The 18,824-nt window shown below is 47.9% G+C and overlaps 1 protein-coding gene across 1 annotated transcript in view; it reads right to left on the bottom strand.

The window, feature by feature from the left end:
* Window positions 1–11,511, bottom strand: part of LOC140105529 (uncharacterized) — an 89,711-nt gene extending 78,200 nt beyond the window's left edge. Inside the window, exons 1-3 of the mRNA XM_072129481.1 lie at window positions 11,391–11,511; window positions 1,750–1,815; window positions 1,295–1,456 (exon numbers count right to left, since the gene is read on the bottom strand). Of these exons, the coding sequence (XP_071985582.1) occupies window positions 1,295–1,456; window positions 1,750–1,815; window positions 11,391–11,502 (340 nt within the window). The 5' untranslated portion in view covers window positions 11,503–11,511. The remainder of the gene's footprint in view (window positions 1–1,294; window positions 1,457–1,749; window positions 1,816–11,390) is intronic.
* Window positions 11,512–18,824: the final 7,313 nt, after the last annotated feature.

The following is an 18,824-nucleotide window of genomic DNA, read 5'->3' as shown; positions in this document are numbered from 1 at the left end:
GCCTGTATCCCCACTGTATCTATACCACCATCAGGATGTATCCCCACTGTATCTATACCACCATCAGGATGTATCCCCACTGTATCTATACCGCCATCAGGATGTATCCCCACTGTATCTATACCGCCATCAGGATGTAACCTCACTGTATATATACCACCATCAGGATGTATCCCCACTGTATCTATACCACCATCAGGATGTATCCCCACTGTATCTATACCGCCATCAGGATGTATCCCCACTGTATCTATACCGCCATCAGGATGTAACCTCACTGTATATATACCACCATCAGGATGTATCCCCACTGTATCTATACCGCCATCAGGATGTATCCCCACTGTATCTATACCGCCATCAGGATGTATCCCCACTGTATATATACCACCATCAGGATGTATCCCCACTGTATCTATACCGCCATCAGGATGTATCCCCACTGTATCTATACCGCCATCAGGATGTATCCCCACTGTATATATACCGCCATCAGGATGTATCCCCACTGTATATATACCACCATCAGGATGTATCCCCACTGTATATATACCGCCATCAGGATGTATCCCCACTGTATCTATACCACCATCAGGATGTATCCCCACTGTATCTATACCGCCATCAGGATGTATCCCCACTGTATCTATACCGCCATCATGTTGTATCCCCACTGTATCTATACCACCATCAGGATGTATCCCCACTGTATCTATACCACCATCAGGATGTATCCCCACTGTATCTATACCACCATCAGGATGTATCCCCACTGTATATATACCACCATCAGGATGTATCCCCACTGTATATATACCGCCATCAGGATGTATCCCCACTGTATCTATACCACCATCAGGATGTATCCCCACTGTATCTATACCACCATCAGGATGTATCCCCACTGTATCTATACCACCATCAGGATGTATCCCCACTGTATCTATACCACCATCAGGATGTATCCCCACTGTATATATACCACCATCAGGATGTATCCCCACTGTATATATACCACCATCATGTTGTATCCCCACTGTATCTATACCACCATCATGTTGTATCCTCACTGTATATATACCACCATCATGTTGTATCCTCACTGTATATACCCCCTCCGTGATGCATCCACACTACATCTACAGTGTAAATATAGTTGCTCCATACAGTATACTTGTGGGCACTGTATGAATGATGTATGACCGGGTGACACATAGCGGACACATAGGCTGTGTCCGCAGTAGTGACATTTCGGCGCTGTGTGTGCAGTGACTATGCCCCAGGCCGCTCTCACCGTGTAACTCCTCTCGGATGAGCCCCAGGACCTGGGAGAAGATGCCCAACTGTGGGGTCAGTGAATCCAGGACATTGAACACCAGCCCGACCCTCTCCTCTGATGGTGGCTGAAAAGAGACCGCACCGCGCTCCTCCAACAGGCGGATAAGGTACTGATTGGCTGTGGACAGAGGGGAAGGAAACATGACAGGTCTGGACGTGATCTTCTACACAAAACGAGCCGCAGGGGGGATATGCCCAGAAGTTTAGGGAGGGGGGCACACCTGGCAGCCTCAAGTGGTGGTGGGGGACACCAGCCACAGATTCCCCACGAGGACATCCCCCCTCACTGCTGGGGTTCATCAATTAATCCATAGATTAATAGATTAAACAAGGGGGACTTTTTTGCTACCGGTAACTGCCCTGAAGAGGGTGAGAGTTTAAAGGATGATATACACAATTCACAACTCCTACCTGGAGACCGAGCATCAATGATGTCCAATACCGGAATACAACTCCTTTCCATGACAGCAATCGAACCTGCAACAAGATGATAGTAATATGGATAAAAGGATAAATATCACTCATAAACACCACTGTCTCCTTCTTCTGTACACTCCCTCTACAAACCTCCTCACAGCCCCTTGTACACCCCTCTGTCTCCTCAAAAATCTGAGCCAAATGCCAAGAGGTGACATTAGCGGCTTGTTTTGATGGCACTGGCTACTGGGAGCAGCCCTGTGACTACTGGGGTCAGCAGTGTGACTACAAGGGGCAGCCCTATGACTACTGGGGCAGCACTGGTTACTGGGGTAAGCACTGTAACTTCTGTAGGGAGCATTGATTACTGGGGACTGCACTGTGAAAACTGGGGAAGCACTGGCTTCTGGGGTCAGCCCTGTGACTACTGTGGCAGCCCTGGCTCTTAGGGTCAGCCCTGTGACTACTGGGGACAGCACTGGCTTCTGGGGGCAGCACTGTGACTACTGTGGCATCCCTGGCTCTTGGGGTCAGCCCTGTGACTACTGGGGACAGCACTGTGAATACTGGGAAAGCCCTGGCTCCAGGGGTCAGCACTGGCACTATTGGGGCTAGCCCTGTGACTATGACGATTGGCTACTGTTGGGGAAGCCATATTGACAATTGCCACTGTTGGTGCATAATTGTGATCTCCATCGGAAGAACACAACACTAATAAATTTGTCAAAAGAAGGTGGAGGAGATGATGATAAACCTGAGGGACCTTTTTGTGTTTCTAAATCTTTATAGCTGAGTTCTGATGGGAAGCAGCTGATGTGTTCTCCAGACAGAAGAGGTGAATGTCTCCGAACCAAAGACGCCATGTGTGAATTGCTGGATGTACAGTAATTACTATGTGCGGTGTCCTGTGTAGTGTGCAGGGGGATTTCTGGCACACGTTCTTCATGAATCTGTCGCCCCCTGCACTGCTCCCACAGAGGGCACCACTTCTTTTTGGAGCACCTTTAACCCCTTAACGACCTGGCTCTTTAGTTTTTTCACTTCCATTTTTCCCTCCCCACCTTCAAAATCTATAACTTTTTTATTTTTCCATGTAAAGATCTCTGTGACGGCTTGTTTTCTGCGTAACAAATTGCACTTCATAGTGATGGTATTTAATTTTCCATGTCATGTACTGGGAAGAGGGAAATAAATTCCAAATACAGTGAAAATGGTGAAAAATGGTTCTTGTGGATTTAGATTTTACGGCTTTTACTGTGCGCCTAAAATGACATGTCTACTTAATTCTTTGGGTCGGTGCCATCACGGGGATACTAAGCTTGCATAGGTTTTATAATGTTTTCATACATTTACAAAAATTAAAACCTCCTGTACAATTTTTTTTTTATTTTGCTGTGTGTGGTGTAATTTTTTGCAACTTTTGATGATGTCTTCATTGCTAGAATTTTTTAGGACTGTACAACCTTTTGAGCACTTTGTATTGATTTCTTTCTATTTTTCAAAATGGCAAAAAAAGTGTCATTTTTTACTTTGGGCGCTATTTTCCGTTACGGGGTTAAACACAGTGAAAAACCGTTATTATATTTTGATAGATCGGGCATTTTCGGACACGGCGATACCTAATGTGTTTATGATTTTTACTGATTATTTATTTTTAGATCAGTTCTAGGGAAATGGGGTGATTTGAATTTTGAGGTTTTTTTATTATAATTTTTTTTTAACTTTATTTTTCTTTTTACTATTTTTCTGACTCCCTAGGGTACTTTAACCCTAGGTTGTCTGACTGATTCTAACATATACTGCCATACTACAGTATGGCAGTATATGGGGATTTTCTGCCCTATTTTACTGCTTTATTACATTGTAATGATAGGGTTAATATGAGTCAGCCTCGGGACGAATTGGCGCTCATGCGGTTATACTAACCCACCTGTGGTGCTCGAGTCCAGTGGTGTGCCCCCCCATCACCCCGGGTCTCTGTATGTATACCTGGAGGTAGTAGTGCCTTTCATCTGCAACCTATGTTAGGGTGATGTCACGCATGGCGTTTTTAGGCCGTAAAAACGCACTTTACGATCTAAAAACGGCCTAAAAACGCCATGTGTGACATCACCCTTAGTGTTACACTGACCACAGCCAGGACCTGAAGTGGCCCCTGGCGCATCACTGGACTGGAGTGCTAGAGGAGGGTAAGTACAGCTGCTTCATGTTTTGACCTACCCCCGAACTTGGACAACCCCTTTAATTAGTAGTGGCACTGTATTTGCTATCTGCTCAGTAGCTTAGGGTCACTTAGGTTCCCGGTCACAATTCATGCACAGAGGGAAGGAGCCCCCCGATCACATGTGCACAATACACAACACGTGGTGCACGTTCCGCAAGGTTTCAGTGCTAACAAAGATACAAAACTCCTCCCCACTGGGCTGGAAATGCTTCCTAAACGTCATTAATATCTATGGAGTGAAAGCAACCAGAAGCATTTATTTACTCTAAGGCTGATGCCACATGTAGCGTTTTGAACGCGAATTTAACAAGTTTTGAAGAAAAAAACACATGCGTTATAAAACACATTTTTGAACAGTTTCAATTAAGATAATTGGGCAAACCTGTTAAAAAACGGATGAGTTTTCAAAAAACGCATGCGTCTTGCAAAAACGCATGCAAACTGCTTAAAAACGGGCCAAAAACGCCACATGTGCCATCACCCTAATGTTAGGAGCGCTCCTGGGTCCAGCGCTGCTCTCTTCTAGTAATGTAAGCACTGAGAGTGCACCCCTCCATCTCCATCTCCTCACACCCCACTGTACACCCCTCCGTCTCCTCACACCCAACTGTACACCCCTCCATCTCCTCACACCCCACTGTACACCCCTCCATCTCCTCACACCCCACTGTACACCCCTCCATCTCCTCACACCCCACTGTACACCCCTCCATCTCCTCACACCACACTGTACACCCCTCCATCTCCTCACACCCCACTGTACACCCCTGTATCTCCTCACACCCCACTGTACACCCCTCCATCTCCTCACACCCCACTGTACACCCCTCCATCTCCTCACACCCCACTGTACACCCCTCTGCCTCCTCACACCCCACTGTACACCCCTCCATCTCCTCACACCCCACTGTACACCCCTCCATCTCCTCACACCCCACTGTACACCCCTCTGCCTCCTCACACCCCACTGTACACCCCTCCATCTCCTTACACCCCACTGTACACCCCTCCATCTCCTCACACCCCACTGTACACCCCTCCATCTCCTCACACCCCACTGTACACCCCTCCATCTCCTCACACCCCACTGTACACCCCACTATCTCCTCACACCCCACTATCTCCTCACACCCCACTGTAAACCCCTCCATCTCCTCACACCCCACTGTACACCCCTCCATCTCCTCACACCCCACTGTACACCCCTCCATCTCCTCACACCCCACTGTACACCCCTCCATCTCCTTACACCCCACTGTACACCCCTGTATCTCCTCACACCCCACTGTACACCCCTCCATCTCCTCACACCCCACTGTACACCCCTCCATCTCCTCACACCCCACTGTACACCCCTCCATCTCCTCACACCCCACTGTACACCCCTCCATCTCCTCACACCCCACTGTACACCCCTCCATCTCCTCACACCCCACTGTACACCCCTCCATCTCCTCACACCCCACTGTACACCCCTCCATCTCCTCACACCTCACTGTACACCCCTCCATCTCCTCACACCCCACTGTACACCCCTCCATCTTCTCACACCCCACTGTACACCCCTCCATCTCCTCACACCCCACTGTACACCCCTCCATCTCCTCACACCCCACTGTACACCCCTCCATCTCCTCACACCTCACTGTACACCCCTCCATCTCCTCACACCCCACTGTACACCCCTCCATCTTCTCACACCCCACTGTACACCCCTCCATCTCCTCACACCCCACTGTACACCCCTCCATCTCCTCACACCCCACTGTACACCCCTCCATCTCCTCACACCCCACTGTACACCCCTCCATCTCCTCACACCCCACTGTACACCCCTCCATCTCCTCACACCCCACTGTACACCCCTCCATCTCCTCACACCTCACTGTACACCCCTCCATCTCCTCACACCCCACTGTACACCCCTCCATCTCCTCACACCCCACTGTACACCCCTCCATCTCCTCACACCACACTGTACACCCCTCCATCTCCTCACACCCCACTGTACACCCCTCCATCTCCTCACACCCCACTGTACACCCCTCCATCTCCTCACACCCCACTGTACACCCCTCCGCCTCCTCACACCCCACTGTACACCCCTCCATCTCCTCACACCCCACTGTACACCCCTCTGCCTCCTCACACCCCACTGTACACCCCTCCATCTCCTCACACCCCACTGTACACCCCTCCATCTCCTCACACCCCACTGTACACCCCTCCATCTCCTCACACCCCACTGTACACCCCACTATCTCCTCACACCCCACTATCTCCTCACACCCCACTGTAAACCCCTCCATCTCCTCACACCCCACTGTACACCCCTCCATCTCCTCACACCCCACTGTACACCCCTCCATCTCCTCACACCCCACTGTACACCCCTCCATCTCCTTACACCCCACTGTACACCCCTGTATCTCCTCACACCCCACTGTACACCCCTCCATCTCCTCACACCCCACTGTACACCCCTCCATCTCCTCACACCCCACTGTACACCCCTCCATCTCCTCACACCCCACTGTACACCCCTCCATCTCCTCACACCCCACTGTACACCCCTCCATCTCCTCACACCCCACTGTACACCCCTCCATCTCCTCACACCCCACTGTACACCCCTCCATCTCCTCACACCTCACTGTACACCCCTCCATCTCCTCACACCCCACTGTACACCCCTCCATCTTCTCACACCCCACTGTACACCCCTCCATCTCCTCACACCCCACTGTACACCCCTCCATCTCCTCACACCCCACTGTACACCCCTCCATCTCCTCACACCTCACTGTACACCCCTCCATCTCCTCACACCCCACTGTACACCCCTCCATCTTCTCACACCCCACTGTACACCCCTCCATCTTCTCACACCCCACTGTACACCCCTCCATCTCCTCACACCCCACTGTACACCCCTCCATCTCCTCACACCCCACTGTACACCCCTCCATCTCCTCACACCCCACTGTACACCCCTCCATCTCCTCACACCCCACTGTACACCCCTCCATCTCCTCACACCCCACTGTACACCCCTCCATCTCCTCACACCTCACTGTACACCCCTCCATCTCCTCACACCCCACTGTACACCCCTCCATCTCCTCACACCCCACTGTACACCCCTCCATCTCCTCACACCCCACTGTACACCCCTCCATCTCCTCACACCCCACTGTACACCCCTCCATCTCCTTACACCCCACTGTACACCCCTCTGCCTCCTCACACCCCACTGTACACCCCTCCATCTCCTCACACCCCACTGTACACCCCTCCATCTCCTCACACCCCACTGTACACCCCTCCATCTCCTCACACCCCACTGTACACCCCTCCATCTCCTCACACCCCACTGTACACCCCTCCATCTCCTCACACCCCACTGTACACCCCTCCATCTCCTCACACCCCACTGTACACCCCTCCATCTCCTCACACCCCACTATCTCCTCACACCCCACTATCTCCTCACACCCCACTATCTCCTCACACCCCACTGTAAACCCCTCCATCTCCTCACACCCCACTGTACACCCCTCCATCTCCTCACACCCCACTGTACACCCCTCCATCTCCTCACACCCCACTGTACACCCCTCCATCTCCTCACACCCCACTGTACACCCCTCCATCTCCTTACACCCCACTGTACACCCCTGTATCTCCTCACACCCCACTGTACACCCCTCCATCTCCTCACACCCCACTGTACACCCCTCCATCTCCTCACACCCCACTGTACACCCCTCCATCTCCTCACACCCCACTGTACACCCCTCCATCTCCTCACACCCCACTGTACACCCCTCCATCTCCTCACACCCCACTGTACACCCCTCCATCTCCTCACACCTCACTGTACACCCCTCCATCTCCTCACACCCCACTGTACACCCCTCCATCTTCTCACACCCCACTGTACACCCCTCCATCTCCTCACACCCCACTGTACACCCCTCCATCTCCTCACACCCCACTGTACACCCCTCCATCTCCTCACACCTCACTGTACACCCCTCCATCTCCTCACACCCCACTGTACACCCCTCCATCTTCTCACACCCCACTGTACACCCCTCCATCTTCTCACACCCCACTGTACACCCCTCCATCTCCTCACACCCCACTGTACACCCCTCCATCTCCTCACACCCCACTGTACACCCCTCCATCTCCTCACACCCCACTGTACACCCCTCCATCTCCTCACACCCCACTGTACACCCCTCCATCTCCTCACACCCCACTGTACACCCCTCCATCTCCTCACACCTCACTGTACACCCCTCCATCTCCTCACACCCCACTGTACACCCCTCCATCTCCTCACATACCCACTGTACACCCCTCCATCTCCTCACACCCCACTGTACACCCCTCCATCTCCTCACACCCCACTGTACACCCCTCCATCTCCTTACACCCCACTGTACACCCCTCTGCCTCCTCACACCCCACTGTACACCCCTCCATCTCCTCACACCCCACTGTACACCCCTCCATCTCCTCACACCCCACTGTACACCCCTCCATCTCCTCACACCCCACTGTACACCCCTCCATCTCCTCACACCCCACTGTACACCCCTCCATCTCCTCACACCCCACTGTACACCCCTCCATCTCCTCACACCCCACTGTACACCCCTCCATCTCCTCACACCCCACTATCTCCTCACACCCCACTATCTCCTCACACCCCACTATCTCCTCACACCCCACTATCTCCTCACACCCCACTATCTCCTCACACCCCACTGTAAACCCCTCCATCTCCTCACACCCCACTGTACACCCCTCCATCTCCTCACACCCCACTGTACACCCCTCCATCTCCTCACACCCCACTGTACACCCCTCCATCTCCTTACACCCCACTGTACACCCCTGTATCTCCTCACACCCCACTGTACACCCCTCCATCTCCTCACACCCCACTGTACACCCCTCCATCTCCTCACACCCCACTGTACACCCCTCCATCTCCTCACACCCCACTGTACACCCCTCCATCTCCTCACACCCCACTGTACACCCCTCCATCTCCTCACACCTCACTGTACACCCCTCCATCTCCTCACACCCCACTGTACACCCCTCCATCTTCTCACACCCCACTGTACACCCCTCCATCTCCTCACACCCCACTGTACACCCCTCCATCTCCTCACACCCCACTGTACACCCCTCCATCTCCTCACACCCCACTGTACACCCCTCCATCTCCTCACACCCCACTGTACACCCCTCCATCTCCTCACACCCCACTGTACACCCCTCCATCTCCTCACACCTCACTGTACACCCCTCCATCTCCTCACACCCCACTGTACACCCCTCCATCTCCTCACACCCCACTGTACACCCCTCCATCTCCTCACACCCCACTGTACACCCCTCCATCTCCTCACACCCCACTGTACACCCCTCCATCTCCTCACACCCCACTGTACACCCCTCCATCTCCTCACACCCCACTGTACACCCCTCTGCCTCCTCACACCCCACTGTACACCCCTCCATCTCCTCACACCCCACTGTACACCCCTCCATCTCCTCACACCCCACTGTACACCCCTCCATCTCCTCACACCCCACTGTACACCCCTCCATCTCCTCACACCCCACTGTACACCCCTCCATCTCCTCACACCCCACTGTACACCCCTCCATCTCCTCACACCCCACTGTACACCCCTCCATCTCCTCACACCCCACTGTACACCCCTCCATCTCCTCACACCCCACTGTACACCCCTCCATCTCCTCACACCCCACTGTACACCCCTCTGCCTCCTCACACCCCACTGTACACCCCACTATCTATCTCCTCACATCCCACTGTACACCCCTCCATCTCCTCACACCCCACTGTACACCCCTCCATCTCCTCACACCCCACTGTACACCCCTCCATCTCCTCACACCCCACTATCTCCTCACACCCCACTGTACACCCCTCCATCTCCTCACACCACACTGTACACCCCTCCATCTCCTCACACCCCACTGTACACCCCTCCATCTCCTCACACCCCACTGTACACCCCACTGTACACCCCTCCATCTCCTCACACCCCACTGTACACCCCTCCATCTCCTCACACCCCACTGTACACCCCTCCATCTCCTCACACCCCACTGTACACCCCTCCATCTCCTCACACCCCACTGTACACCCCTCCATCTCCTCACACCCCACTGTACACCCCTCCATCTCCTCACACCCCACTGTACACCCCTCCATCTCCTCACACCCCACTGTACACCCCTCCATCTCCTCACACCCCACTGTACACCCCTCCATCTCCTCACACCCCACTGTACACCCCTCTGCCTCCTCACACCCCACTGTACACCCCTCTGCCTCCTCACACCCCACTGTACACCCCTGTATCTCCTCACACCCCACTGTACACCCCTCCATCTCCTCACACCCCACTGTACACCCCTCCATCTCCTCACACCCCACTGTACACCCCTCCATCTCCTCACACCTCACTGTACACCCCTCCATCTCCTCACACCCCACTGTACACCCCTCCATCTTCTCACACCCCACTGTACACCCCTCCATCTCCTCACACCCCACTGTACACCCCTCCATCTCCTCACACCCCACTGTACACCCCTCCATCTCCTCACACCCCACTGTACACCCCTCCATCTCCTCACACCCCACTGTACACCCCTCCATCTCCTCACACCTCACTGTACACCCCTCCATCTCCTCACACCCCACTGTACACCCCTCCATCTCCTCACACCCCACTGTACACCCCTCCATCTCCTCACACCCCACTGTACACCCCTCCATCTCCTCACACCTCACTGTACACCCCTCCATCTCCTCACACCCCACTGTACACCCCTCCATCTCCTCACACCCCACTGTACACCCCTCCATCTCCTCACACCCCACTGTACACCCCTCCATCTCCTCACACCCCACTATACACCCTCCATCTCCTCACACCTCACTGTACACCCCTCCATCTCCTCACACCCCACTGTACACCCCTCTGCCTCCTCACACCCCACTGTACACCCCTCCATCTCCTCACACCCCACTGTACACCCCTCCATCTCCTCGCACCCCACTGTACACCCCTCCATCTCCTCACACCCCACTGTACACCCCTCCATCTCCTCACACCCCACTGTACACCCCTCCATCTCCTCACACCCCACTGTACACCCCTCCATCTCCTCACACCCCACTGTACACCCCTCTGCCTCCTCACACCCCACTGTACACCCCTCCATCTCCTCACACCCCACTGTACACCCCTCTGCCTCCTCACACCCCACTGTACACCCCTCCATCTCCTCACACCCCACTGTACACCCCTCTGCCTCCTCACACCCCACTATCTATCTCCTCACGCACCTGTCGTGTATGGAGCAGCAGTCCGGACACAGCAGCCGTTGTTATGTCCCGTTGCTATGAGGATTGGGCGGGCTCGTCCTAAGCTCCTCCCTCTGTCTTCTTCTGAGTGCATCCGGGGATCTGCCTGCACGGGGGTGACCTGTCATTATATGTCAAAATATAACAGGGGGTAATGTCCTCCTTATATACAGGTATAACATGAGGTAATGTCCTCCTTATATACAGGTATAATATGAGGGAATGTCCTCCTTATATACAGGTATAACATGAGGTAATGTCCTCCTTATATACAGGTATAATATGAGGGAATGTTCTCCTTATATACAGGTATAATATGAGGGAATGTCCTCCTTATATACAGGTATAATATGAGGGAATGTCCTCCTTGTATACAGGTATAATATGAGGTAATGTTCTCCTTATATACAGGTATAACATGAGGTAATGTCCTCCTTATATACAGGTATAACATGAGGTAATGTCCTCATTATATACAGGTATAATATGAGGTAATGTCCTCCTTATATACAGGTATAATATGAGGTAATGTCCTCCTTATACACAGGTATAATATGAGGTAATGTATTCCTTATATACAGGTATAATATGAGGTAATGTCCTCCTTATATACAGGTATAATATGAGGTTATGTCCTCCTTATATACAGGTATAATATGAGGTAATGTTCTCCTTATATACAGGTATAATATGAGGTAATGTCCTCCTTATATACAGGTATAATATGAGGGAATGTCCTCCTTATATACAGGTATAATATGAGGTAATGTCCTCCTTATATACAGGTATAATATGAGGTAATGTTCTCCTTATATACAGGTATAATATGAGGGAATGTCCTCCTTATATACAGGTATAATATGAGGGAATGTCCTCCTTATATACAGGTATACTATGAGGGAATGTCCTCCTTATATACAGGTATAATATGAGGGAATGTCCTCCTTATATACAGGTATAATATGAGGTTATGTCCTCCTTATATACAGGTATAATATGAGGTAATGTTCTCCTTATATACAGGTATAATATGAGGTAATGTCCTCCTTATATACAGGTATAATATGAGGGAATGTCCTCCTTATATACAGGTATAATATGAGGTAATGTCCTCCTTATATACAGGTATAATATGAGGTAATGTTCTCCTTATATACAGGTATAATATGAGGGAATGTCCTCCTTATATACAGGTATAATATGAGGGAATGTCCTCCTTATATACAGGTATACTATGAGGGAATGTCCTCCTTATATACAGGTATAATATGAGGGAATGTCCTCCTTATATACAGGTATAATATGAGGTAATGTCCTCCTTATATACAGGTATAATATGAGGTAATGTTCTCCTTATATACAGGTATAATATGAGGGAATGTCCTTATTATATACATTTTAGTGTCGAAGTGTATAATCTCTGTAGTGTATAATTCTTGTAGTGTATAATCTCTGTATTGTATAATCCCTGCAGTGTATAATCTCTGTAGTGTATAATCCCTGCAGTATATAATCTCTGTAGTGTATAATCCCTGTAGTGTATAATCTCTGCAGTATATAATCTCTGTAGTGTATAATCCCTGTAGTGTGTAATCCCTGTAGTGTATAATCCCTGTAGTGTATAATCTCTGTAGTGTATAATCTCTGTAGTGTATAAACCCTGTAGTGTATAATCCCTGTAGTGTATAATCCCTGTAGTGTATAATCCATGTAGTGTATAATCTCTGTAGTGTATAAACCCTGTAGTGTATAATCTCTGTAGTGTATAATCCCTGTAGTGTATAATCCCTGTAGTGTATAATCCCTGCAGTGTATAATCCCTGTAGTGTATAATCTCTGTAGTGTATAATCCCTGTAGTGTATAATCTCCGTAGTGTATAATCCCTGTAGTGTATAATCCCTGTAGTATATAATCTCCGTAGTGTATATTCTCCGTAGTCTATAATATCTGTAGTGTATAATCCCTGTAGTGTATAATCTCCGTAGTGTATAATCTCCGTAGTGTATAATCCCTGTAGTGTATTATCTCTGTAGTGTATAATCTCTGTAGTGTATAATCTCTGTAGTGTATAATCCCTGTAGTGTATAATCTCTGTAGTGTATAAACCCTGTAGTGTATAATCTCCGTAGTGTATAATCCCTGTAGTGTATAATCCCTGTAGTGTATAATCCCTGTAGTGTATAATCCCTTTAGTGTATAATCTCCGCAGTATATAATCTCTGTAGTGTATAATCCCTGTAGTGTATAATCCCTGTAGTGTATAATCTCTGTAGTGTATAATCTCTGTAGTGTATAATCCCTGTAGTGTGTAATCCCTGTAGTGTATAATCTCTGCAGTGTATAATCTCTGTAGTGTATAATCCCTGTAGTGTATAATCCCTGTAGTGTATAATCTCTGTAGTGTATAAACCCTGTAGTGTATAATCTCTGTAGTGTATAATCTCTGTAGTGTATAAACCCTGTAGTGTATAATCTCTGTAGTGTATAATCCCTGTAGTGTATAATCCCTGCAGTGTATAATCCCTGTAGTGTATAATCCCTGTAGTGTATAATCTCCGTAGTGTATAATCTCTGTAGTGTATTATCCCTGTAGTGTATAATCTCCGTAGTGTATAATCCCTGTAGTGTATAATCCCTGTAGTATATAATCTCCGTAGTGTATATTCTCCGTAGTGTATAATATCTGTAGTGTATAATCCCTGTAGTGTATAATCTCTGTAGTGTATAATCTCTGTAGTGTATAATCCCTGTAGTGTGTAATCCCTGTAGTGTATAATCTCTGCAGTGTATAATCTCTGTAGTGTATAATCCCTGTAGTGTATAATCTCTGTAGTGTATAAACCCTGTAGTGTATAATCTCTGTAGTGTATAATCTCTGTAGTGTATAAACCCTGTAGTGTATAATCTCTGTAGTGTATAATCCCTGTAGTGTATAATCCCTGTAGTGTATAATCCCTGTAGTGTATAATCTCCGTAGTGTATAATCTCTGTAGTGTATAATCCCTGTAGTGTATAATCTCCGTAGTGTATAATCCCTGTAGTGTATAATCCCTGTAGTATATAATCTCCGTAGTGTATATTCTCCGTAGTGTATAATATCTGTAGTGTATAATCCCTGTAGTGTATAATCTCCGTAGTGTATAATCCCTGTAGTGTATTATCTCTGTAGTGTATAATCTCTGTAGTGTATAATCTCTGTAGTGTATAATCCCTGTAGTGTATAATCTCTGTAGTGTATAATCCCTGTAGTGTATAATCCCTGTAGTATATAATCTCCGTAGTGTATATTCTCCGTAGTCTATAATCTCTGTAGTGTATAATCCCTGTAGTGTATAATCTCTGTAATGTATAATCTCTGTAATGTATAATCTCTGTAGTGTATATTCTCCGTAGTCTATAATCTCTGTAGTGTATAATCCCTGTAGTCTATAATCTCTGTAGTGTATAATCCCTGTAGTGTATAATCCCTGTAGTCTATAATCTCTGTAGTGTATAATCCCTGTAGTGTATAATCTCCGTAGTGTATAATCCTTGTAGTGTATAATCTCTGTAGTGTATAATCCCTGTAGTCTATAATCTCTGTAGTGTATAATCCCTGTAGTGTATAATCCCTGTAGTGTATAATCCCTGTAGTGTATAATCTCTGTAGTGTATAATCCCTGTAGTGTATAATCTCTGTAGTGTATAATCTCTGTAGTGTATAATCCCTGTAGTGTATAATCTCCGTAGTGTATAATCCCTGTAGTGTATAATCCCTGTAGTATATAATCTCCGTAGTGTATATTCTCCGTAGTGTATAATATCTGTAGTGTATAATCCCTGTAGTGTATAATCTCCGTAGTGTATAATCCCTGTAGTGTATTATCTCTGTAGTGTATAATCTCTGTAGTGTATAATCTCTGTAGTGTATAATCCCTGTAGTGTATAATCTCTGTAGTGTATAATCCCTGTAGTGTATAATCCCTGTAGTATATAATCTCCGTAGTGTATATTCTCCGTAGTCTATAATCTCTGTAGTGTATAATCCCTGTAGTGTATAATCTCTGTAATGTATAATCTCTGTAATGTATAATCTCCGTAGTGTATATTCTCCGTAGTCTATAATCTCTGTAGTGTATAATCCCTGTAGTCTATAATCTCTGTAGTGTATAATCCCTGTAGTCTGTAATCTCCGTAGTGTATTATCTCTGTAGTGTATAATCTCTGCAGTATATAATCTCTGTAGTGTATAATCCCTGTAGTGTGTAATCTCTGTAGTGTATAATCTCTGTAGTGTATAAACCCTGTAGTGTATAATCCCTGTAGTGTATAATCCATGTAGTGTATAATCTCTGTAGTGTATAAACCCTGTAGTGTATAATCTCTGTAGTGTATAATCCCTGTAGTGTATAATCCCTGTAGTGTATAATCCCTGCAGTGTATAATCCCTGTAGTGTATAATCCCTGTAGTGTATAATCTCTGTAGTGTATAATCCCTGTAGTGTATAATCTCCGTAGTGTATAATCCCTGTAGTGTATAATCCCTGTAGTATATAATCTCCGTAGTGTATATTCTCCGTAGTCTATAATATCTGTAGTGTATAATCCCTGTAGTGTATAATCTCCGTAGTGTATAATCTCCGTAGTGTATAATCCCTGTAGTGTATTATATCTGTAGTGTATAATCTCTGTAGTGTATAATCTCTGTAGTGTATAATCCCTGTAGTGTATAATCTCTGTAGTGTATAAACCCTGTAGTGTATAATCTCCGTAGTGTATAATCCCTGTAGTGTATAATCTCTGCAGTATATAATCTCTGTAGTGTATAATCCCTGTAGTGTATAATCCCTGTAGTGTATAATCCCTACAGTGTATAATCTCTGCAGTATATAATCTCTGTAGTGTATAATCCCTGTAGTGTATAATCCCTGTAGTGTATAATCCCTGTAGTAAATAATCTCCGTAGTGTATAATCTCCGTAGTGTATATTCTCCGTAGTCTATAATCTCTGTAGTGTATAATCCCTGTAGTGTATAATCTCTGTAGTGTATAATACCTGTAGTGTATAATTTCTGTAATGTATAATCTCCGTAGTGTATATTCTCTGTAGTGTATAATCCCTGTAGTGTATAATCCCTGTAGTCTATAATCTCTGTAGTGTATAATCCCTGTAGTGTATAATCTCCGTAGTGTATAATCCTTGTAGTGTATAATCTCTGTAGTGTATAATCCCTGTAGTCTATAATCTCTGTAGTGTATAATCCCTGTAGTGTATAATCCCTGTAGTGTATAATCCCGGTAGTGTATAATCTCTGTAGTGTATAATCCCTGTAGTGTATAATCTCTGTAGTGTATAATCCCTGTAGTGTATAATCTCTGTAGTGTTGCGAGTATCTGTGTGCTATGGGGGTTCTCCAATATTATTTTCTCCTCTGGGGGTCTACAATATTATTCTCTCTGGGTCTTCAGCATTAGTATTTGTCTGCTGTCGGGTCGGCAGAGTCATCCATAGTGTGGTCTGTGAAGGTTGGTGCTATTCTGGGGTCAGCGATCTCAGCCATAAACTTGGGGGGTTAGGGGCATGATCCATTGTCTGGTCTGGGGGTCTAACGTGTATCAGCCTTAGTCTGGTCTGGAGGGGGGGGGGGGGGTTGAAAGAGTCAGCCATAGTCTATGTAATATTCTATACTATTTTTTATTTTGACTGACAGTGTTCCCTGCACTTTGTGTACCTGATGAAGGGGCGGTCCGCATAGCATTAATGGAATAAAGAATCTATTTGTTCACCGCTGTGGGCCAACCATATTTTGCAGAAGCGCGTCGTCAAGAGTTTTCTTCACCTCATTTATGTTTCTATCAGTTTTTGCAGATTTGGCATGCAATATCCTCTCCAAACTATGCTTACCCAGTTGAGAAGGCTTCTAGTAACCTGGTCTTGGAAATGGTGGCTAAGGAAGGTGATACTAATCAGTCTATACGTGTAGAAAAGTTTGTTTATCAAAAACGTAACACTACTTGGAAATTTGAGTATCTGTGGCTCTTGGCCGGAGCATCCAGGTTAACCTGTTGGGCTAAGCCCTAAGTGTCGCTGAATATACCAACTTGTGGCTCCTACTAGATATCTCTGTTAAAATTTTGTAAATTTCTGTTACTCAATTTGTATTTGTACAGAATTTTGGTCTGCAGACCTTGTACATATGCCCTGCAAGGAGGTTATCTGAATGATACTGAATATCATGGATATTGGTGCTCATCTGGACAAGGAGAGGGAGGGAATGGGGGGGGGGGACAGGCTGTTGTTTTGTTTTATATGTTGTTTTGTTTTGCATTTTAAAGAAAAATGTGGCTCTTTTTTTTTAATATACCGAAGACGCCGCAGCTCTTATAGCCTTTTATGTTGCACATTTTGCTTTATGTTTTAAGCTTTACTGTTGGAGAGACGAGAAGGATAGTCTGGGGGGGGGGGGGGGGGGGGGTCGGTGGTGTAAGCCATAGTCTGGTATAGGGAGGTTTACGGCGTCATCTATAGTCTGGTATAGGGAGGTTTACGGCGTCAGCTATAGTCTGGTATAGGGAGGTTTACGGAGTCAGCCATAGTCTAGTAGGGGGGATGTTTGGAGGAGTCATCCATAGTTTCTTCTGGGAGGGGTCGCAGATTCAGCCATAGCCTGGTCTTGGGGGGGATTGGAGAAATCAGCAATAGTCTGGTCTGTGGGGGGGGGGGGGTCTTCGGTGTCAGCCATAGTCTGGTCTGGGTGGGTTGTATGAGTCAGCCATAGTTTGATCTGGGGGAGTCTGAGGAGTTAACCACAGTCTGGGGGGACCAGAGGAGTCAGCAACAGTTTGGTCTGGGGGGGTGAGAGGAGTCGGCTGGGGGGTCTTCGGCGTCGGCCATAGTCTGGGGGTTCAGCGGCCTCAGCCATAGTCTGGTCTGGGTGGTGGTAGGAGTCAGCCATAGTCTGGGGGCGCAGAGGAGTCGTCGGTAACAGCCATAGTCTGGTCTGGGTGGATTGTTTGAGTCAGCCATAGTTTGATCTGGGGAGTCTGAGGAGGTAGCCACAGTCTGGGGGACCAGAAGAGTCAGCTGGGGGTTCAGCGGCCTCAGCCATAGTCTGGTCTAGGGGGTCGTTGGAGTCAGCCATAGTCTGGTATGGAGGGGGGGGGGGGGCAGAGGAGTCAGCCATAGTCTGGGGGGCAGAGGAGTCAGCCACAGTCTGGTCTAGGGGGGTGGGAGGAGTATGGGGGCTCAGCGATGTCAGCCATAGTATGGGGGGGGGGGGGGTCACTGGCGTCAGCCATAGTCTGTCCTGGGGGGATGAGTGTCAGAGGAGTCAGCCAAAGTCTAGTCTATTCCCTGTAGTGTACAATCCATATAGTGTATAATCTCTTATTGGTAGTATTGTAGTGTATATTCTGGCTAATACTGTAATGCATAA

The sequence above is a fragment of the Engystomops pustulosus genome, chromosome 11 (assembly GCF_040894005.1).
Source record: "Engystomops pustulosus chromosome 11, aEngPut4.maternal, whole genome shotgun sequence".
NCBI lineage: Eukaryota > Metazoa > Chordata > Amphibia > Anura > Leptodactylidae > Engystomops > Engystomops pustulosus.
Note: the sequence above shows the minus strand (reverse complement) of the source record. Positions and strands in the feature narration are given on the sequence as shown.